At 45.7% G+C, this 23,237-nt stretch overlaps 1 protein-coding gene across 1 annotated transcript in view; it reads left to right on the top strand.

Annotated features, from left to right (window-relative positions):
• The window catches only part of nt5dc2 (5'-nucleotidase domain containing 2), a 75,788-nt gene that overhangs the window by 38,705 nt on the left and 13,846 nt on the right, over positions 1-23,237 (top strand). Inside the window, exons 9-10 of the mRNA XM_055648288.1 lie at positions 4,940-5,041; positions 5,313-5,394. Coding sequence (XP_055504263.1) covers positions 4,940-5,041; positions 5,313-5,394 — 184 coding nt within the window. The remainder of the gene's footprint in view (positions 1-4,939; positions 5,042-5,312; positions 5,395-23,237) is intronic.

The following is a 23,237-nucleotide window of genomic DNA, read 5'->3' as shown; positions in this document are numbered from 1 at the left end:
AAAACATTACAAAGCACAGGGACACACACAGCTGGCAAAGCGATGCCTCGCAGCTCTAGTGGCCTGGATTCAATCCTGCATTTGGCGACTATTTGTGTGCTCACCCCACCACTGAGTGTTTCTACTGGGTGCCCCAGTTTCCTACACACCACAAAGATGTGGGTGGGTAGGTTAATCAGCCACCGTAAATGACCCCTAGCGTGTAGCTGTGCGCTGGTACCATGGGGACGTTGAGAGAATAAAATGACTTTGGGTAGGACTAACACCAATGTGGATGTTACTGGTTGGTTCACGGTGGGTCAAAGGACCTGTTCCTCTGCTGTAGCTCCACAATGTTTGAGGGGATATGTGAGTGTCCAAAATAGATATATTCATTCAAGGAAGAACTCCAAGAGAAGTACCTCTGCATTTGTGGTCACCCAAAATACAGTGTTTCTTTAAAAAAAAAAAGTAAGATTTCAAAAGAGAAGCACATTGTGCAGACGGGTGGCAAGGCAAGAAATAGAAATAACAAATAACGGTAAAAGTTAGTAAGGATGAGAATTCACAAGCTGGTTACAAATGTAAAAGCAGATTTTTTTTTTTTAAATGTTGCCACGGTGGTGCAGCTGGTATTGCTGTGCCGTACAGCACCAGAGGCCTGGGTTTGATCCTGGCCTTGGGTGCAGTATGTGTGGGGTTTGCCCAGTCTCTCTGTGACGGCATGGGTTTCCTCCGGGTGCTCCGGTTTCCTCCCCCATCCCAAAGACGTGCAGGTTTGTAGGCTAATTGTCTTCTGTAAATTGCCCCATGGTGTGTAGGGAGTGGATGAGAAAGTATGATAACATAGAACTAGTGTGAATGGGTGAACAATGGTCAGCATGGAGTTGTTGGGCCGAAGGGCCTCTTTTTGTACTGTATCTCTAAATTAAAAGTTAACAAAGTAAGCATTGATCCTATGGAAAGTGAATTTGCAGAGGTAATCACAGCAACTAAGAAGGTGGCAGATGAATGTAATGGGTATTTTGCATTGGTTTTCATTGTGGAGAATGCAAGTCTGATCCCAGGAGTAGTTGCGATTGGAATTGGAGGAAAGGAAGGAATTCCAGGGCTGTGGGCAGGGAATGTGGGAATTGTAATCAATGGGAACAGGTACTGAGCAAATTGTTGGGGAGTTCCTGGGTCCACCTGGTTTCCATCCAAGATGTTGAGAGAAGTGACTGGTGAGAAAGTTAAGGCATTTGGAATAGGTACATGGATAGGAAAAGTTTAGAGGGATATATGGGCGGGTAGGTGGGACTACTGTAGATGGTACCTTGGTTGGCATGGGCAAGTTGGGCCGAAGGGCCTGTTTCGATATCCTATGACTCTCTGACACTGACTCTATTTGCTTTAACCCAAACTTCAGTTCCACTGCATGGTGTAACTTTGTAATCCCTTAATTCCAAAAAAGGAGGGAGACAGAAAAAGTAGGAAATCACTGGCCAGTTAGCTTAACATCTTTCATAGGGGAAATGTTAGACGCTGTTTTCAAAGCCAATTATGGCAGGTTACTTAAAGAAATGAAAATATTCAGACAAAATCAAGAGTTCTGTGAAAGGGAAACTTCTTTTGAATTATTAATTATTGTTCATTTGAACAAATGTGCTGTGGATAAAGGAGAACTAGGGTTTCCAGAAGTCATTTGTTAAAGTATCGGATCAAATGTTTCGTGGAATATATAAGCCATTGGTGCAAGATATATCTGGCTTGCATGAATAGATTATTAGATGGCTCACTGGCCACAAGACTAGGCACAGACGTAGGTGGCTTTGTGACAATGTGCAATGTGAGGTACGTTACTGGGATCAGGAAATGGGCCTTCAACTTTGTGCAATATACACAAGTGATTTGGATGAAAGTTTCAAAGTTCTGGTTGCTAAATTTGCTGTTGACTCTAAAAAAGATATTAAATTAAATTGTAAAGGGGGCACACACAGTAGCTTCAAAGGGATATAGATACTGAACAAGAAACTGGAAAATGGAGTGTAATGTTGGCAAATGTGAAGTTGCTTACTCTGGCAGGAAATATATTTTTAATGCATGAAATGGTGGCGGATTGCAGACGGATTCTGAGGGTGCTCGTGAATGGTTCACTAAAGGCTAGTGTGCAATGTAGCAAATAATTCAGAAAGCTTCCAAATATTAATGTTTATAGCAAGAAAACAGCAGTACAATGCTCTAGGTTATCTTTGTTATGTATGAAATTGGTGAGACCACATCTGCCCTCTCCTTACCTTGGAGGACCTACACAGTTCCCGCTGCACCAAAAAAACCCAGAATATAATAAAGGACATCTCCCACCCCGGACACTCCCTGTTTGAACTGTTGCCGTCAGGCAGACGGTACAGATCCACAAGGACAAGGACAAATAGACTAAAAAACAGTTTTTACCCCACTGCTATAAAAGCACTAAATGTAGCCGCCAAGGAACGCAGGGGCGATACAGACTAAGGGACTGTGGTAACGGTGAAATCGACAGAAGGATGGAGGGTTGGGTGTGTATGCGTGCTTTGTCTGTGATATTTATTTATTTGCTTATCTTTATTATTTTACCGTGGATGTTTCGTTAGCTTTAGAAATGTTTGAATGCTGCACTGACTGGCTGACATTTTAAATTTCGTTGTACATGGCCCATGTTACAATGACAATAAAGAAACTATTCTATTCTATTCTATTCTGGAGTATTTTGTAATGTTACGGGCCTGTCCCACTTAGGCGACTGCAGGAGACTATGCGGTTGCCACATGGTCGCGGGTGGTTGCCGGGGGGTCGTCTACATGGTCGTGAGGAGTTCGTTCATTCTGGGGATTAGTTGCGGCCTCATTATGGTCAGCGTGAACATGTTGACAAAATTAGCGGCGACCAGAATGAAGCCGCCATGGAGAGTAGCGAGAATTCTCGTGCCGTAGATGGGTCACCAGGAGGTCCTAATGGGTTGCCAGGAGGTCAAAGGTTCTCGTAGGTTGTAGCCGGTGCTGACTGGTAAATTCCATTGGCTCATTCGGGGGAAAAAAGACAAGCAGTCGTTTACAGAACAAAGGATAACCGACCGGTAATGTTAATGTCCGCCGAGCTTCACAGTATATCTGGCTTCTTAAAAGTTGTCTCCACTCCTTCCCCCTCCCCCCTCTTCCCCCGCCCCCCCCCTTTTAAAGGACTTACCGTACCCTGTGCTTTAGCCATCTTTTTACAGCGCGGACCTTCCTGTTCATCACGGTGTCTGGATGGATATAGAAAGGATGTTTCTTCTTTTGCTAAAACTAGGGCTTACTTTTTTCCCCAAACGGGTTTGATCTTGATTACAGGTGCTGTCTGTACGGAGTTTGTACGTTCTCCCTGAGACTGCATAGGTTTTTTCCGGGTGTTCCGGTTTCCACCCACACTCCAAAGATGTTAAGATTTGTAGGTTAATTGGCTTCGGTAAAATTCTAAATTGGCCCCAGTGTGTAGGATAGTGCTTGTGTATGGCAGTGATTGCTGGACAGCATGAATTCGGTAGACGGAAGGGCCTTTTTTCACACTGCATTTCAAAATTCTGTAGTAAAGAATATCAATATTTCTCCATTGCAATCGCACCATTTTTTCAATATAATCATAATTACACTCCGTGTTTGTTTAATGTAACTGTCTATGAAATCTGATCTAGACCCAGCCATAACAGTTTGAAAGATGGAAAATGATGCACAGCCATTACCAAATTGTGTAATTAGTTGCACAGACTGTGTTGCAAACTGTTTTGTTTGCATTTGATCCTGTTTAATTAACTTTTGTGCAAAAGCATTTTATCCATTCTCTGTAAACACATCCCTTGAAGTTGAGCCTTTTGGACATTTAGCAAAGATACGAGGTAAAGTAACTGGAGTTACGGCGAATGAACCAAACCTTCTCTTGAAGGCGTTTCAATACTTCTGGCAAATCTGAACATACTTATGCTGTTTAATGTCAATTGCCTTGATTTTCTTTTTTCAAGTAAGGTGTAATAAAAGAATTCCCTTCCAACATTGACTTTAATATCTACACCTCTCCCAGGTAGAAATGTTAGTGTTCGATCCTTTGTTTATGAACTGAGCAGATTCTCTTTTACTTCCAATGCTACTTTCTTAATGTCATACAATAGACAATAGGTGCAGGAGTAGGCCATTCGGCCCTTCGAGCCAGCATCGCCATTCAATGTGATCATGACTGATCATCCCCAATCAGTACCCCATTCCTGCCTTCTCCCCATATCCCCTGACTCCGCTATTTTTATGAGCCCTATCTAGCTCTCTCTTCAAAGCATTTTACAAATCATTAAAAAAAATGTTCAACCAGCTGTGATTTTAAAACTAAGTGATGAAGAGGGGCAGCACAATGGTGCAGCGGTAACATTGCTGCCTTTAAGTACCAGAGACCGGGTTTAATCCTGTCTATGGACGGAATGGTACAACTTTGAACGTTCCCCCTGTGACCTTGTGGGTTTTCTCCAGGAGCTCCAGTCTCTTCATCACCCAGTCCAAAGACGTACAGTTTTGTAGATTAATTGGCTTTGGTAAAATTGTAAATTGTCTCTAGTGTGTAGGATAGTGCTAGTGTATGGGGGCGATTGCTGGTCGCCCCGGACTCTGTGGTCGGAATGGCCTGTTTCTGCGCTGTGCCTCCAGGTAAAGTCTAAAGAAAATCGGGGCCCTTTAGAATAAGTGAAAGTATTTGAAATGCTTCATTTCTGAATTTCTCCTATGTTTTTGAAACCAGAAGTCCAAGCCAAATCATCAGTGAGTTGAAGGGAATGTTTGCAAGCTGATGAACCTTACTAAACAACATAAGCAGGCTGGACTTTTGACTCCATGTCAAGGATGTTCTTTATCTAGAACATACCAATCTAGTGTAGTGTAGGTTCCATTATTGATCCAACGCTCTTTAACATTCACTCTTTTTGCAGTGATAAAGGAATGAAATACATGGTGGGAGATGATTGGCGAGACCTTTTTGATTTGGTAATCGTCCAAGCCGACAAGCCAAGTTTCTTTACAGATAAATGCAAGTATGTGGTGCAATAAGTGAAGGATAACTTTAACCATTTTGATAGAAAATGTAATAATTAAAAATATTACATTTGCCTTTGTAAATGTTAATAAATCATTTTTATGAAAGTAATTAAAGAAAGATACTTCCATGCTGAGAATAAGTTTCGACATATTTACTGTGAAACTATATTTGGCAACAGGGGATATGATTTTAGGTTTAGTCTGTCTGGGTTACAACTTTAGTGTGTTTAATTTCTGGCTGAATACTGACTTGCTTTATTTTTCCAGGCCTTTCCGAAGACTGGATGACACGGGTACACTGCAGTGGGACAAAGTCAGCACTTTAGAAAAGGGCAAGATGTACAAACAGGTCAGAAAAATGGGACCATTCTTAGCATTACAGCATGTTTCCAAAATGGTCTGCGCTGCTTTACAAAGAGCTTTCCAGTTCAGGCCTGTTTGCTCAGTGGAAACCCGCCTTGTTCTCAAACTGATGTTTTGTAACGTGAGAAGATAATTGATCAAAATAAGCTTTAATGAAATGACTTCATTTCCATTTCTGAGAATGGAACTGTAACTAAAACTGGATGGACTGGTCTAACAAAATGTCCCAATCCGGGGGCATGAATGAGGCTTTAACATTTTGAAAACTCTTCTAATTATGTTTAGGATTCTTTAGGAAGGGAATGAGCTGAGAACAGATGCAGGAAAGTGTCCTTCTGGAAAGATGCCTCCAGACCTATCATTTTTTTTGTTTGGTTCTTTCCAAGAACCAGTCCTATTCCAGAAAGCCTGGCAAATTATTTCCATTCAATTAATTATTCTGATTTGATTGCTAAAGTTCAATATGCCTTGAAATCTGGGGCCTACATAAAGGAAAAAAGCCAATCCCACATTACTAACACTGATTGAGGTCAAATGGACCAAGGGTCACATGCACTTCATACCTCAGTGATTTCTGATTGCCTGCAAGTATACCTCCTTCTAGGTATGGACATTGTCATAGAATTGTACAGCATAGAAATGGTCCCTTTGGCCCAACTCATCCTTGCCTACAAACTACCATATCTAAGCTAGTCCCATTTGGTCCAAACCCCTCTAAATCATTCCAATACAATACATGTCATAGCAAAAGGATTTGAGTATAGGAGCAGGGAGGTTCTACTGCAGTTGTACAGGGTCTTGGTGAGACCACATCTGGAGTATTGCGTACAGTTTTGGTCTCCTAATCTGAGAAAAGACATTCATGCCATAGAGGGAGTACAGAGAAGGATCACCAGACTGATTCCTGGGATGTCAGGACTTTCATATGAAGAAAGACTGGATAGACTCAGCTTGCACTCGCTAGAATTTAGACGATTGCGGGGGGATCTTATAGAAACGTACAAAATTCTTAAGGCGTTGGACAAGCTAGATGCAGGAAGATTGTTCCCGATGTTGGGGAAGTCCAGAAAAAGGGGTCACACCCAGTTTAAGGATAAGTCTTTTAGGACCGAGATGAGAACAACATTTTTTTTCACACACAGGGAGTGGTGAATCTGTGGAATCCTCTGCCTCAGAAGGTAGTTCAGGCCAGTTCGTTTGGCTATATTTAAGAGGGAGTTAGATGTGGTCCTTGTGGCTAAAGGGAGAGAGAGAGGGCATGTACGGGATGGAGCGAGGGCATGTACGGGATGCTGAGTTGGATGATCAGCCATGATCATATTGAATGGCGGTGCAGGCTCGAAGGGCCGAATGGCCTACTCCTGCACCTATTTTCTATGTTTCTATGTCCAAGTCCTTTAATATCCTTTTTTCTCTTGTGATTGGGGGGGGGGGGGGGGGGGGGGGGGGGAGAGAGGAGAGAAAATATGTATTCACCTTATCTAATGCCCTCATGATGTGTTACATCTCTGTAAGATCAGCCTCCTGTACTCCAATGAATAAAGTCCAAGCCTCTCCAACCTCTCCCTTTAACTCAGTCCCTCAAGCCCGGGCATCATCCTTGTAAATGTTCTCTGCACCTTTGCCAGCTTAAAGGCATCTTTCCTATTAGCAGGGTGACCAAAACTGTGCACAATACTCCCCAAGTGCAGCCTAACGCACATCTTGTATAACTGTAGCATAACATCCCAACTTCTAGACTCAAGTTTCCAAAAGCTAAAGTACCTAAAACTGCCTTCACCAATCCTATCTACCTGCGATGCCACTTTCGGGGAACTACATATTTACACTGCAAGATCCCTCTGCTCTATAAGAGTCTCCAGAGTCCTACTGTTCAGTGAAGATCCTGGCCTAATTTGATTTCCTAAAATACAGCGCCTCATACCTTTCTGACTGAACTCCATTTGCCATTCTTCATTGCACTTGCCCAGCTGATAAAGACCCCACTGTCATTCTTGATAACCATCTACACTGTCTACAATGCCACTTATTTTGGTGTCATGTGTAAATGTACTAATCATGCTTTGTATATTCTCATCCATATTGTTGGTATAAATCACAAACAGCGATGGGCCCAGCACCGATCTCCAAGACACACAGGCCGCCAGTCTGCAAAACTCCTTCCACCATCACCCTCTGCTTCCTCCATGAGGCTAATTCTGTATGCATTTACCTAGCTCTCCCTTCATCCCATTCGGTCTAACCTTCCAGAGCAGCCTGCTATGCGGATCCTTGTGAAAGACGTTGCTCATATAGAAGTTCACATAGACTATGTCTGTGGCCCTGTCTCCATCAACCTTCTCAATTAACTCGTCAAAAAAACGTAATCGAGTTCATGAGACACTATCTCTCATGCTCAAAATGATGCTGACTATCCCATATCAACCTCTATCTTTCCAAATGTACATATCTTGTGCATCTGTTAGGCTTGCTGGTCTATAGTTCCCAAGTTTTTCTTTGCAGTCCATCTTAACTACCATCCAGTGTTCTGGCACCTCACTCTTATCTAACAATTCGTATATCTTGGCCAGTATTCTGGAATTTCTTCTCTAGCTTGCTGCAATGTCCTTGGATATATCTGATTTGGCCTAGAGATTTATCTGCCTTTGTGTGTTTTGGAACATTTAGCACCTTGGCTCAATAGTCAATAGTCAATAGTCAATTTAATTGTCATTTGGACCCCTGGAGGTCCAAACGAAATGCCGTTTCTGCAGCCATACATTACACACAAATAGACCCCAGACACAACATAATTTACATTTTACATAAACATCCATCACATTGCCGTGATGGAAGGCCAAAAAAAACTTATCTCTCCACTGCACTCTTCCCCCCCCGATGTCAAAGTCAAAGCCCCCGGCTGGCGATGGCGATTGTCCCGCGGCCATTAAAGCCACGCCGGGTGGTGCAAGGTCGCACACCGGGTCTTGATGTTGGAGACCCCGGCGTGCGCTCGCAGAGTCCCGCGGCCATTCCAAGCCGCGCGGGGCGGTGATGTCAGCCCCGCTCCAGGAACTCTTCATCCCCGCAACTCGGGCGGGAGAAGTCGCCGTTGCAGGAGCCCTGAAAAGCGGTCTCCCTCCAGGGACCCGCGGGCTCCCGGTGCCGCCGTCCGCAGACCCGCAGTTGCCGCCTCCGCATCAGCAGCAGCAGCGCTCCACCACCACTCCACCCGCTCTGGACTCGGCCAGCCCCGCGACGGCGACGGTGAGTTGTAGCACCAGAGTTCCCGGCTTCTTCTGTTTGGAGACCGCTCCTCATTGCAGCCCCAACGACAACTGAGACCCGACAAGAAAAGGTCGGGTCTCCAGTGCAGGGAGAGATTTAAAAGTTTCCCCCCATCCCTCCCCCCCACCCCCCCACCCCCCCCCCCCCCCCCCCCCCCCCCCCCCCCACACACACCCCCCCCCCCCCCCCCCCCCCCCCCCCACACACACCCCAACAAAAATACAAAAACTACATATAAACATAGACAAAAAATAATAAAAACGCGGACAGGCTGCAGAGGCCGCTGCTGACTGTAAGACGGACTGTTCCTAACTTTCAAGACATTGTCACTAGCTTTCCTGTCTGGCTCCATGGTGAAACCAGGACAAATATTCATTGAGGACCTTGGCCATCTCCTGTGGCTCTAAACATAGATGACCACTGTGGTTTCATAGGCACCCTAGTCTTTCTCTAATTACCCATTTTCCCTTAATGTCTGGATTCTTCTTAAACGTATGTCAGCGCTATCTCATGTCCTATTTTTGCCCTCCTGGTTTTCCTTTTTCAGTAAACTCCTCATCCCCATACGATAATGATATACTTGATCCCAACTGCCTCTGCCTGACTCGTCTCCTTTTTCCTGTCCAGAGCCTCACTTTCTCTCATCAGCCCAGCTTTCCCTTAATACTACCTGCCTTGCCCTTCACTCTGACAGGAACATGCATATCTTGAGCTCTTACTGTCATGCTTGTAAAAGCATCCCACTTTCCGGGCTTTCCTTTGCCTGCAAAAAGCCTACTCCAATCAACTTTAACAACTTCTTGTCTAATACCATCAAAGTTGGACTTGCCCCAGTTTGGAATATTAACTTCCGTCACCTCCAACGTGACCCCACCACTCGCCACATCTTCCCATCTCCCCCCATGTCTGCCTTCCGCAAAGACCGCTCCCTCCGCAACTCCCTTGTCAATTCTTCCCTTCCCTCCCATACCACCCCCTCCCCGGGCACTTTCCGTTGCAACCGCAAGAAATGAAACACCTGTCCCTTCACCTCCCCCCTCGACTCCATTCAAGGACCCAAGCAGTCGTTCCAGGTGCGACAAAGGTTCACCTGCATCTCCTCCAACCTCATCTACTGCATCCGCTGCTCTAGGTGTCAGCTGATTTACATCGGGGAGACTAAGCGGAGGTTGGGCGATCGTTTCGCCGAACACCTCCGCTCAGTCCGCAATAACCTACCTGAACTCCCGGTGGCTCAGCACTTCAACTCCCCCTCCCATTCCCAATCCGACCTCTCTGTCCTGGGTCTCCTCCATTGCCAGAGTGAGCAACAGCGGAAATTGGAGGAACAGCACCTCATATTCCGCCTGGGGACCTTGCGTCCGGATGGCATTAACATTGAATTCTCCCAGTTTTGCTAGCCCCTGCTGTCTCCTCCCCTTCCTTAACCCTCGAGCTGACTCCTCCCATCCGCCCGCCCTCGGGCTCCTCCACCTCCCCTTTTCGTTCCTTCTCCCCCCCACCCCCCATCAGTCTGTAGAAGGGTTTCGGCCCGAAACGTCGCCTATTTCCTTCGCTCCATAGATGCTGCTGCACCCGCTGAGTTTCTCCAGCAATTTTGTGTACCTTGGAATATTAACTAGTTGACCAGCCCTGTCCTTATCCGTTACTATTTTAAAGCTAATAGAATAGTGGCCGCTTGTCCAAAAGTTCTCACCCACTGACACTTCGTTCACCTGCCCTGTCCAATTCCTGAAGAATAGGTCAACCTCTGCCCTCTCCCTTGTATGGTCCCTGCATATTGCCTGAGGAAACCTTTCTCAACAGTTTTGACACATTCCACCCCATCTAAGCCTTTGGCACGACCGTCGTCCCAGTCTATATTGGGAAAGGTAACATTTCCTGCCATGACAGCACTATTAGTCGCTTCATTCTTCCGGCATATTTGTTCCTCGAATTCCTGTTGAGTAATTATGGATTTATAGACTAATCCGATCAAGGTGGTAAACCCCCTTTTTATTGCACGTTTCCACCACGTTGAATTAGTTGAGTTTATTGTCACGTCTAGCGTGGTCCAGTGAAAACCTTTTGCCTGCTAACCAGTCAGCGGAAAGAAGGTACATGATTACAATAGAGCCATCCATGGTGTACAGATACATGATAAAGGGCATCACATTTAGAGCAAGTCCAATTAAAGATAATCTGAGAGTCTCCAAAGAAGTAGATAGTAGCTCGGGACCGCTCTCTAGTTGCTGGTAGGAAAGTTTAGTTGACTAACATCTGGGAAGAAACTGTCCCTGAATCTGGAGATGTGCGTTTTCACACTTCTGTACCTCTTGCCTGATGGGAGAGGGGAGAAGAGGGTGCGACTCATCCTTGATTATGTTGCTGCCCTTGCCGTGGCAGCATGAGGCGTAAATTGAGTCAGTGGAAGGGTTTGTGTAAGTTGACATATAACTGGGATGGTCTTTACACTTGGGTTTCCTGGAGTTGGATTCCAGGCTTTATCTAATGTCAGAGCTCAGTGTTTGTTCATGAGGAGCAATTGTGTTTTTAATCCCAGCTTGTGTGGAATCAAGTAGCTGTAAGTGGGGATAAGATGCTTATAATTGGGAGACAGGGATCTATTGACTACCTCAGCTACGGATGACAGACAACGGTTTGCAGAGGGTCACTTGCCTAGCTATTAGCTGATATTTTGGATTTATAGAATCTGAAAAGGAGTTTAACAATGAGTTTCAAGAAATTGAATTGTGATTTCCGAAGAAGCTGCTTTCTTGATGACATTCCACTATGGTTGTCTCAAGTATTAAAGATGTCTAAATCCACAGAAATATCATATCGTTATTATTCTCATTGCTGTGTGTTGGTCATGGTGCACCAATTGACTATATTATTCCATGTGAAAGCAATTTGTTCGTTATAAGGCACTTCATGGCATCACAAAACGGTGAACATTTCCTTGAAAGGGCAAGCCCTTATCTTCCTTTTGCAATCTTCTGAGGCAGTCCTTCAAGATCAAGGATGAGTTCTTACAGCTCCAGTTCTGGCTAAGGAGGCCAGCCTCTTCCAGAGGAAGAGAGATTCCAAGGGGAGTAAGGGGTGACCGTGGCTGATGAGGGAAGTCAGGAACAGAATAAAAATAAAAGAGAAGTACAACATAGCAAAGATGAGCGGGAAGCAAGAGGATTGAGTAACGTTTAAAGAGCAACAGAAGTTAACTAAAAAGGCAATACGGGGAGAAAAGATGAGGTACGGAGGTAAGGTAACCGTGAATATAAGGAGGATAGTGAAAGCTTCTTTAGGTATGTGAAGAGGAAAAGTTGTTAAGACAAAAGTTGGACCCTTGAAGACTGAAAAAGGTGAATTTATTATGGGGAACAAGGAAATGGCAGATGAGTTGAACAGGTATTTTGGATCCGTCTTCACTAAGGAAGATACAAACAATCTTCCTGATATAGCAGTGGCCAGAGGACCTGGGGTGACGGAGGAACTGAAGGAAATCCACATTAGGCAGGAAATGGTGTTGGGTAGACTGATAGGACTGAAGGCTGATAATTCTCCAGGACCTGATGGTCTGCATCCCAGGGTACTTAAGGAAGTGGCTCTAGAAATCGTGGACTCATTGATGATCATTTTTAATGTTCTATAGATTCGGGATCAGTTCCTGTGGATTGGAGGGTAGCTAATGTTATCCCACTTTTTAGGAAAGACGGGAGAGAGAAAACGGGGAATTATAGACCAGTTAGCCTGACATCGGCGGTGGGGAAGATGCTGGAACCAATTATAAATTATAAAATAGCAGCACATATAGATAGCAGTAACAGGATCGGTCCGAGTCAGCATGGATTTATGAAGGGGGAATCATGCTTGACTAATCTTCTGGAATTTTTTGAGGATGTAACTAGGAAAATAGTCAAGGGAGAGCCAGTGGATGTAATGCACCTGGACTTTCAGAAATAATAGAAACATAGAAACATAGAAATTAGGTGCAGGAGTAGGCCATTCGGCCCTTCGAGCCTGCACCGCCATTCAATATGATCATGGCTGATCATCCAACTCAGTATCCTGTACCTGCCTTCTCTCCATACCCCCTGATCCCCTTAGCCACAAGGGAGACATCTAACTCCCTCTTAAATATAGCCAATGAACTGGCCTCAACTACCCTCTGTGGCAGAGAGTTCCAGAGATTCACCACTCTCTGTGTGAAAAAAGTTCTTCTCATCTCGGTTTTAAAGGATTTCCCCTTTATCCTTAAGCTGTGACCCCTTGTCCTGGACTTCCCTAACATCGGGAACAATCTTCCTGCATCTAGCCTGTCCAAACCCCTTAAGAATTTTGTAAGTTTCTATAAGATCCCCCCTCAATCTCCTAAATTCTAGCGAGTATAAACCAAGTCTATCCAGTCTTTCTTCATAAGACAGTCCTGACATCCCAGGAATCAGTCTGGTGAACCGTCTCTGCACTCCCTCAATGGCAATAATGTCCTTCCTCAGATTTGGATACAATACCGTTTATTTGTCATTTGAACCTCACATGAAGTTCAAACAAAATTTGGTTTCTGCAGTCATACAAGAAAAGAACCAAGACACACACCAACACAATTTACACAAACATCCATCACAGTGAATCTCCTCCTCACTGTGATGGAAGGCAAAGTATTGCCTCTCCCCTGCTCTCCATTCCTCTCCCGAAGTCAAAGTCAAAGCCCCTGGCGGGCTCTAGCAAGTCCGTGGCCATTTAAAGCCGCGCCGGGCGATGTAAGGCCCCACTGCAGGTCACTCTCAACCCCGCAATTCTGGCGGGAGAAGTCGCCGTTGCCGGTGCCCCGCAAAGCATTCTCCCACTGGGGACCCGCGAGCTCCCGGTGTCACCATCCACCGGAGTCGGGTCGCAGCAGCGCGCCACCGCAGCTCTCCACGCTCCTAAGCCGGCCAGCTCCACGATGGTAGGTCCGCAGCTCCGCAGGCTCCGTGACTTGAGCTGTCGTTCTGGTTGGAGGCTGCTCCACGGTGCTAGGCCTCAACGGCAACGGAGACCCGACAGGGAAAAGGTCAGGTCCCCATACAGGGAAGAGATCTAAAAGTCCCCCCACATATACCCAGCTAAAAACAACATAGTCAAAAATCCACCACAAACTATACACTCAACAGGACAATAAAATAAAAAAAGACAGACGGACTGCAGAGGCCGCTGCGATGTCGGTTGCCCCGCCAACCCAAGAAAGCATTTGATAAGGTCCCACATAGGAGATTAGTGGGCAAAATTAGGGCACATGGTATTGGGGGTAGAGTGCTGACATGGATAGCAAATTGATTGGCAGACAGAAAACAAAGAGTAGGCATTAATGGGTTCCTTTCAGAATGCAGGCAGTGACTAGTGGGTACCACAAGGCTCGGTGCTGGGACGGCAGCTATTTACAATATATATTGATGATTTAGATGAAGTGATTCCATAACGTTACCAAATTTACAGATGACACAAAGCTGGGTGGCAGTGTGAATTGTAAGGAGGATGTTATGAGAGTGCAGGGTGACTTGGACAGGTTGGGAGAGTGGGCAGATGCATGGCAGATGCAGTTTAATGTGGATAAATGTGAGGTTATCCACTTTGGTAGCAAAAACAGGAAGGAGATTATTATCTAAAAGGGGAAGTACAACGGGATCTGGGGGTCCTTGTTCATCAGTTGATGAAAGTAAGCATACAGGTGCAGCAGGCAGTGAAGAAAGCAAATGGCATGTTGGTCTTCACAACAAGAGGAGTTGAGTATAGGAGTTAAGAGGACCTTCTGCAGTTGTACAGGGCTCTAGTGAGACCACACCTGGAATATTGTGTGCAGTTTTGGTCTCCGAGTTTGAGGAAGAACATTCTTGCTATTGAGGGAGTGCAGCGTAGGTTCATGAGGTTAATTCCCGGGATGGCGGGACTGTCGTATGCTGAGAGAATGGATGAGAGGGGATCTTATTGAAAGGTTTGGACACGCTAGAGACAGGAAACATGTTCCCAATGTTGGGGGAGTCCAGAACCAAGGGCCACAGTTTAAGAATAAGGGATAAGCCATTTAGAACGGAGATAAGGAAACACTTTTTCACACAGAGAGTTGTGAGTGTGTGGAATTCTCTGCCTTAGAGGGCGGTGGTGGCCGGTTCTCTGGATACTTTCAAGAGAGCCAGATAGGGCTCTTAAGGATAGCGGAGCCAGGGTATATGGGGAGAAGGCAGGAACGGGGTACTGATTGGGGATGATCAGCCATGATCACATTGAATGGTGGTGCTGGTTCAGAGGGCCGAATGGCCTACTGCTGCACCTATTGTCTATTGAGTCAGTAGTGTCTAGCGGTATAGGGGAGGGGGAGGAATCGATTGCCAGTCAAAGGTACCAGGAGCTTGGCACTGATGAGAAAAGAATAACATTAAAGGGGATAAATCATTTTGAATCTCTATCTACTTGTTTAAGTGTAATTATTTCATATCATTTCTTTACGCACTAAAACCCAATCTGCCCAGTTTATTCTTCATTCTACTTGTTAGCGGCTGTTTGAGTTGCTGCACTCCCTCCACCATCGTCTGGTTCTGTAATCTGGAGGTTGCAAAGATGATTCTAACTGCTGCTCCTCTTTGGGTGGTCATGAGTCAGAGGTGCCCTGGGGTCGGTGGGGACATTGCACTTATTTCAGAAGTTCTCGAGAACATCTTTGACTTATTTTTCCTCTGTCTGCCTGAAAATGTCTTCCAATGACAGAACTTGGAATAGTTTCTGTTTCGGGGAGTCTGGTGTCGGGCAGGCAAATTATGTGGACAATTGAGCATAAAAATGATTGCATGAGTAAATAAACCATTGTGTTTGGAAATGTATTGGTTTAGTTTAGAGATACAGTGCGGAAACAGGCCCTTCAACCCGCCGAGTTCATGCTGACCAACAATCCCCGTACACTAATACCATTCCACACGTTAGGGACATTTTACAGTTTTTACCAAAACCAGTAAACAATTTTAACCTTTTTCTATGGTTTGTATGGAAACTTATTATCTATTTTATGTAAAGCACTTTGGTGTCAATGCGAGTTGACTTAAAACGTCCTATATAAATAAAACTTACTTACTTACTTATTAACCTGTATGCCTTTGGAATGTGGGAGGAAACTGGAGCTCCCGAAGGAAATCCATGCAGGTCATGGGCAGAACATACAAACTTTGTAGAGACAGCATCTGTAGTCAGGATTGAACCCAGGTCTCTCGCGCTGCAAGGCAGCAACTCTACCACCGTGCTGCCCCAAGAGCTTGATTAGGAAATGATGGGGATCTGTGGTGGTTCTTTGATATCTCAATTATAGAAAATAGATGCAGGAGTAGGCCATTTGGCACTTCGAGCCATCACCGCCATTCAATGTGATCATGGCTGATCATCCACAATCAGTACCCCGTTCCTACCTTCATTAGCCATGACCTTCTTTCAATTTGAGTAGTGTGGGAGGAAGAGAGGAGGTTAGTGGTGAGTGGAGGGGAGGTTTAGATCTGGCCCAGTGGTTGAGCAGCAAATTCCTTAGGTTGACACATGGGCAAGGTTGATTGAGCTTGTGGCACCAAGAGATGAGAATAAAGTTCAACAGGAGAAACCATTCACAGTCTCTTACACCTCCTTGTTAATGTATAATCATGTCATTTCATTTATTTTTGCACTAAAACCCAAACTGCCCAGTTCATTATTCATTCTACTTGTCAAGCAAGAGGGGTTCCATCAGAAACATATGACCTTGATTTATCAATCCTGTTGCCCTTTTTTCCCATCCTCTAGCTTCACGATTTACAAACTTTCAATCCTCTTCCGGAAGTTCTTAACATCATGCCCCAGCGACCTACAGTCCCGTGTGATGTGAATGGGGTGGGTCAGACCCAATGAGATTCCGACTGGCAGCAGCATTTGGGATCTTGCAGTAACATGCAGCTTCAGTGACTCTTGTTCATTCTGAACTCCCGGTGCTGTCTGTGTGGAGTTTGCACATTTCCCCTCTGACTAAATGGGGGTTTCCCTGTGTGATCCTCTTTCCTCCCTGTTAGAAATATTTTTCCCAACAAACGACAGTCACAGAAATTTAGACCCAACTGAATGTTTAATACATGAGAGAGGATCGCACAGAGTACAGGCGTCTGAGTGAGTCTCTCTGTCGAAGCAGTGCCCAAACTCAGTCTTTTATACAATGGAGTAAACAAGGATGTATCGACCACAACTTCATCTCATCACACAGAGTACAAAGTACAAAACCATAGTCGGCACAATGTCATCCCAAGATAGACTTGCCCATACATGATTCTTAAAGGTACAGTCCCCGATAATAACTATAGGAATGAATTTTTATATCACTCCCATATCACAAATACCTACAGGTTGATAGATTGATGAGGACACAAAGTGCTGGAATAACTCATCAGGTGGACATCCGGTGGCGCTGTTCATGGCTGCCTTCGCCTTCAGTCTGGTATCTTTTTTGTTTTTTGTTATGTTTAAAGTTTGTTTTTTGTTGTTGTTGTTTTATGTGGGGGGGACGAGGGTACGGTAAGGGGGAAACCGTCCTTCAGTCGCTTCCTGGAGAGGATGTGACTATTATTCGAGTCGCGTCCTCGCCCCCCCCGCGGCCTACCTACTGGATTGGCGCGACCTTTCCTGCCGGGATCGACCAGAGCTCCAGCAGCGGCGGCGCAGCATTGGAAACATCGCGGAGCTTGGCGATGCCTCACCTGGGATCGCCGTTTGGAGCTCCGGAGTGTTGGGCCTGCTGCATCGACATCGCGGAGCTGTGGTTCGTGGAGCTCCCAATGCGGGCGGCGCTGACCAACATCGCGGAGTCCTGCGATCCTTTGTCGGGGGTCGCCAGCGTGAATCTCCGTCCAGCTCGGCCTGTGGACTCCTGGAGCCGCGGACTCCGGTGGGAGGGTGGCCGATTTAGAGGTCCGGGCCGCTGAGGATGTTCTCCCGTTCGACGTCGGGGTTCTATCATTCCCGGCGAGAGGGCCTGAACATCGGGCCACCCGTGGCGGCGACTATGGGACGCTCGGGAGGCCCCGACCACGGGTGAACATCTAGGAAGATCAGCGAGGAGGTTGGTTCCTTCACTCACAGAGGGGAACTGTAGTGCCGCTGTGGGGATGTTGTGTCGTGGACTTCTGTGTTTTGTGCTTTTTCTTATCTGTATGACTGCAAGGAAAATAGCATTTCATTGTCTCTAGACAATGACAATAAATTGAATCGGATCCAATCCTATTGGGCCACGCAGCATCATGGAAAGGCTACATTTCGGTTTGGGATGTTTCTTCAGACAGTTTGAGAGGCCACTGTAAATTGCCCTCTAGTATGTAGGCGAGTGGTGAAATATAGGGGTTGTCGATAGGAGTGTGGGGAGAACAAAAATGGATTACAGTAGCTGGGTTTTGTGACAGTCAGCATGGACCCAGTGGCCAAAGGGCCTGGATCCATGCAGTATAGCTCTATGTTCAGGTATTGATTGTAACGATGGCATCGACTGTGAGAATACAAACAAAAGATTACATTTCACTGAATCCAAAGTTAAGGTCCATGGAACACGTTTTGTCCTGAACCTTGCACTGGAGCAAGGTATTGGGCATCTTGCCAGCACTCATGCTCGTGCAGTGGTTAGACTAAACTGCCAATGACTATTAGAAGTGGCTGAAGATAGATACAGAATGCTGGAGTAACTCAGTGGGACAGGCAGCATCTCTGGAGAGAAGGAATGGGTGATGTTTTGGGTCGAGACCCTTCTTCAGACTGATGTCAGGGGAATGGGCGGGACAGAGATAGAATGTAGTCGGAGACAGTAAGACTGGTGGGAGAACTGGGAAAGGGGAGCGGATGGAGAGAGAGGGAAAGCAAGGGCTACTTGAAGTTAGAGAAGTCAATGTTCGTACTGTTGCTTGGGTGTAAGCTACCCAAGTGAAATATGAGGTGCTGTTCCTCCAATTTTCGCTGGGCCTCCCTCTGAATGTGGAGGAGTCCCAGGGCAGAAAGGTCAGTGTGGGAATGGGAGGGAGAGTTAAAGTGTTGAGCAACCAGGAGATCAGGTAGATTTAGGTGCCACATCTCCACAACAGGGACCATACCTGTCTGGTGAATTTTAGTTGTATGTTGTATTTTAGCGTTTTACAATCATCCCTTGGAGTTGAGGATTGGTTTAGAGACCCAGAATGGAAACTGGTCCTTTGACCCTCCACGTCCACGCCTACCATCGATCACCCGTCTGTGCTAGTTCTGTGTTGCATCACTAGCTCCCTGCACACGAAGGCCAATTGTACAGTGGATACAGTGGATAATTGGCTTGCAAACCTAAATATCTTCGGGATGACGGAGGAAACTGGAGCACCCGGAGGAAATCCATGCTCCGGATTGCATGTGGGAGGATTTGCAAACTCCACGCAGATAGCATTCGAGATCAAGATCGAACCCAGGTCTTTAGTTTAGTTTAGTTTTAGACACAGCACGGAAACGGGTCCTTTGGCCCACCGGGTCCGCGCCGACCAGCGATCCCCGCACATTAACACTATCACACACACGTACACACACACACACACACACCAATGTGTACATGTACCAAGCCAATTGACCTACAAACCTTTACCTTTTCGGAGTCTGGGAGGAAACCGAAGAACTCTGAGAAAACCCAAACGGTCACGGGGAGAACGTACAAACTCCGTACAGACAGCGCCCATAGTCGGGATCAACCCTGGGTCTCCGACATTGTAAGCGCTGTTATGCAGCAGCTCCACCAGCTATGCCATTGTGGTTTGTCTATTCTACTGGTGGTTTTGTGGGTTCTGAGACCGGTACTGCAGACTCCCCCTCCCCCATTGCTGAGGCAGGAGGCTGACAACGCACGGGGGTTTGTGAGATGATGCACTCCTCGTGTCTGCAAGCCTCGGTGTACGTGACTTGTTGCTGAACCGTGTTTTGGTTGGGATTTGAAAAGAACAGAACGTGCAGTTAGCAGTGTATGATTAGTTTAGACTGATTCTCTCAGCAGCTGAAACCCGTCTGTCTATTTTAACCAATGCACTGGGGTGAAATGAAGATCAGATTTCATCCGTTTGCTTCTTGCTTTCACTTCTCCTTATTCGTATTTACGAATCAGTGTTATTAAATGAATGATCTCTGGGTATTATTGACATGTTTTGCAGTGCCGATCAGCAAAGTTAAAGTAATGGCTGCTATGTTTTTGCCTCTCTCCACTGTACAGCCTTTGTTTGTTTTCCCATCACTGCAGTTCACCCAGCCTTATTGCCCCAGCTTTGACCTCAAATATAATCCGTGGCTTATCCAACGCCCTTTCAAACCGGCAGCACCACAGGCATGTGGCACTTGATGGAGGAGACCAAATGTTGTAAAATGAACCAGGGACCTCTTTCTTCTCGTAGATGCTCTGAAGCATATCAAAGAAAATCTCCTTGGACAGGGCTGATAAATCTACCTCCAGTCGTGAGCTTGCAATTTTTTAAGACTCTTTGCCTCTTTCCAGCATAGTTTCCACGTGGCAGCATTTTAGCAGGAGGGATTTAAGATATTAAATATTTATTCTGGGTGGAGTTAGAATTGTTGAGTTAAAAAATAAAATGAAATCCAAGAGATTTGGAGTAATGCAGCACCCTGCTCATACGGAGTTGCTCATGTTCGTATGGATAGATAAAACGATCAGACTGAAGAAGGGTCCCGACCCAAAATGCCACCTGTCCATGTCCAGGGGTGTTGCCTGACCTACAGACTTGCTTCACCACTTTAGTGCCTTTTTCTAGATAACGCAGTTGGTGTTTATTGAAATAAGCAGGGAAAATTCTGATTTGTTTTAAGGCATTAATGTAGATGAGATCGTGAGCCAGAAATTTGCTGATTACCTGGGCCATCAAAGTTTTGGATCCCCAGATGAATACACATCCAAACTTGTTTTTTCTGGGGTGAGAAGATTGCTGAATGCTGCAGTATTTGTAGCGGGATATCTGTCTGTTGAGCATATGTAGAGATAAGACTGAATCAAGAACATAGAGCCTACAATAGTACAGCACAGGCAAAGGCCCTTTGGCCCACAATGTCTGTGCCAACCATGATGCCAAATTAAAATGACCCCATCTGCTTGAATGTGAAATTAATGTATCAACCACCATTGCTGTTCAAAATCCACTGATTCTTTGGTACTGCCTGCAAACTTGTTAATCAACCCATCTCCAAGTCTTTTATATTGATCAACATGGGGCCATTTACTTCAAAGGAAATAGAATGCTTTGGTGATTTTTCATGTCCTGGCTGGCCGGCAACTAAAGGGCCTGTCCCACTTGGGCGTTATTTGCGTGTCATTTACATGACAGGCCGGTAGTGACGGATGGTTGCGTGCAAATCACGCGTTATTATGCGTCAGCACAGCCGTCTGGTGCGCGTGACCTCATTAGAATACCCTGCTTCCTTATTCTGCATCATGACCATCGTGGAAGAGCTACAGATTTTATTGCTACAGCAACAACAGAGACATCTGTTAGCAGCAGCCCTCATACTGACAGATCAGCCAGGCAGGAGTACAACAAGAAAGGCCAGCAAGAAACCCAGGAAGAGGTCTGTGTGGACGAGGTTAGAGGTTACATGACGCGTAAAAGGCGGGCCGACTGCGTATGGGCAGCGCGCGGCGTCGCATGTGTACGGACGTTGACGCATGGCGACGTAACCATGCGTCACCACACGATACAACGTGTGACGCCAATGTGTCAGCGATACGTCACGCAGGTGGCGAGTGAGGATTTCGGTACACTACGAAATCCTGTAGCGCCGCTCATAAAGCGCGCCACGACATCCGATTCCACGCCTCAGCATGCGCTATGCGCACATCACCCACGTGCCCCCCCACGACGCGTAGACCAAGTGGGACAGGCCCTTAAGCCTGGAGGGGAAAGTAGAGAGAGTATGGCTTAACTCAAGGTTGGTCATTTTAGTTTAGCCACGCCATGGCCAAAGCTGCTTTAAATCTATCCATGGGGAAAATGTCTACCATTACTCGCGATCTCCTGAGGAAATAAAAAGTTTACAAAATTGGGATGATTTTGCAATGGCCTTGCTGTTACATAACAAGCCTGAGAACTTGCGGATGTGGAATAGCATTGCCCGCCCGTGAGGTCAACTTTCTACTTGTCCATTTTTTACTGTTTGATCAGTCGGCATTCTTGCAGTTGACATTTGGTTTGCTAATGTTACATAACCAGCCTGAGAAGCCAGATGCAGACTGGGAGAATTCCAGTTGGTGACCTGTGCTGGTATCCCAGGAATTGTAAGTTTTTCCCTACTACAGTTATTTGTTAATTATTTAGTAATTCCTTGCTCCTCCAGAACAACATCCCTCTTATTGCAATAAAGCTGAAAAATCATTGCTCCAAACCCTTAACTGTTCCTCCTCGCACAGTACTTGCGGCATCTGGTTTGTGTTTTACTTCAGATTCCGAGAATTATTCTTGTATTTTTCTTGCCATGCAGTCATTCAGAGATTGGCAGGTGATGCATATGCATTGTCGAATATCTTGCAGAGGTTCAGTTTGTCACAAATTCCTCTTCATGCCATTGTTCAATCAGCTGGATTGAATGGGTAAAAAGACACCAGCATGATCTGAGGATTTTGTTTGCCTTGAACCAAACTGGCTTGAAACCATAACATTAAATGGCTGGATGACCAAACACTGATCCTTGAGGCTGCTTCACCAATCAATACGATCACGGCGACTTTTTCTGCCACCTTTCCTCCGCACCTTACCAGGATAAGACCGGCAGGTTGTGGGCAAAGTTGATAAGATGATTGGCCTTGGTTTCGAAGTACTATCGGTCTTCGGTCTTGAAGCTACTCTGAGCATCCACAGCCCCATGGAGATGTGAGTTGCAAAACTTGAGAGAAGAACAACATCTCCTATTGAACACACCACTCACCCCAAGCGTGTGAAACTCCACTTCAGCTGGGGACAGATCAGGCGCTACCCTATCAAAGTTTGGATCCTTCATCAGAACTCATGATGTATGCCCCCAAACCAGAGAAGATAACCATTTCTCTTTCCACAGAGGCTTCTTGGCCTACTGAGTTTTTTCAAAATGTTCTGATTTTTATTTCAGAATTCTAGCATCTGCAGTTTTTTCAATTTTTTTCTCCTCTGCTTCTCTTTGATCCACCGTTGCATGACTATTATCTTATGTCCCCACCTCAATCTGGTGACCTTTTTATTGTGTAGGGAGGAATTGCAGATGCTGGTTTACACAAAATGCTGGAGTAACTCAGCGGGCCAGGCAAGTCGTGGTTCTGCTTTTATGAAGAACTTATCCTTGTTGCTCTAACGCTGCTGCTAATTATGTTGTTTGGAAGCTAGCGGAGTTTTAAATTCGTCGAGTGGAACAGTGTCATGAGCTGATGAATTATGTGCATCCGATGAATGAAAATAGTTGGGCTCTCGCTCTGTGACAATGGACAATGAAAGTCATTCATGTCGGCACGACGTTTTGCTTCAATGACGTGATGTAATCAGCCAAACAGCACACTAGGTTTGTGGCGTGATCACACTTGGC

Source organism: Leucoraja erinacea, chromosome 16 (genome assembly GCF_028641065.1).
Source record: "Leucoraja erinacea ecotype New England chromosome 16, Leri_hhj_1, whole genome shotgun sequence".
Classification (NCBI taxonomy): Eukaryota; Metazoa; Chordata; class Chondrichthyes; order Rajiformes; family Rajidae; genus Leucoraja; species Leucoraja erinaceus.
This window is presented reverse-complemented; position numbering and strand designations above follow the sequence as displayed.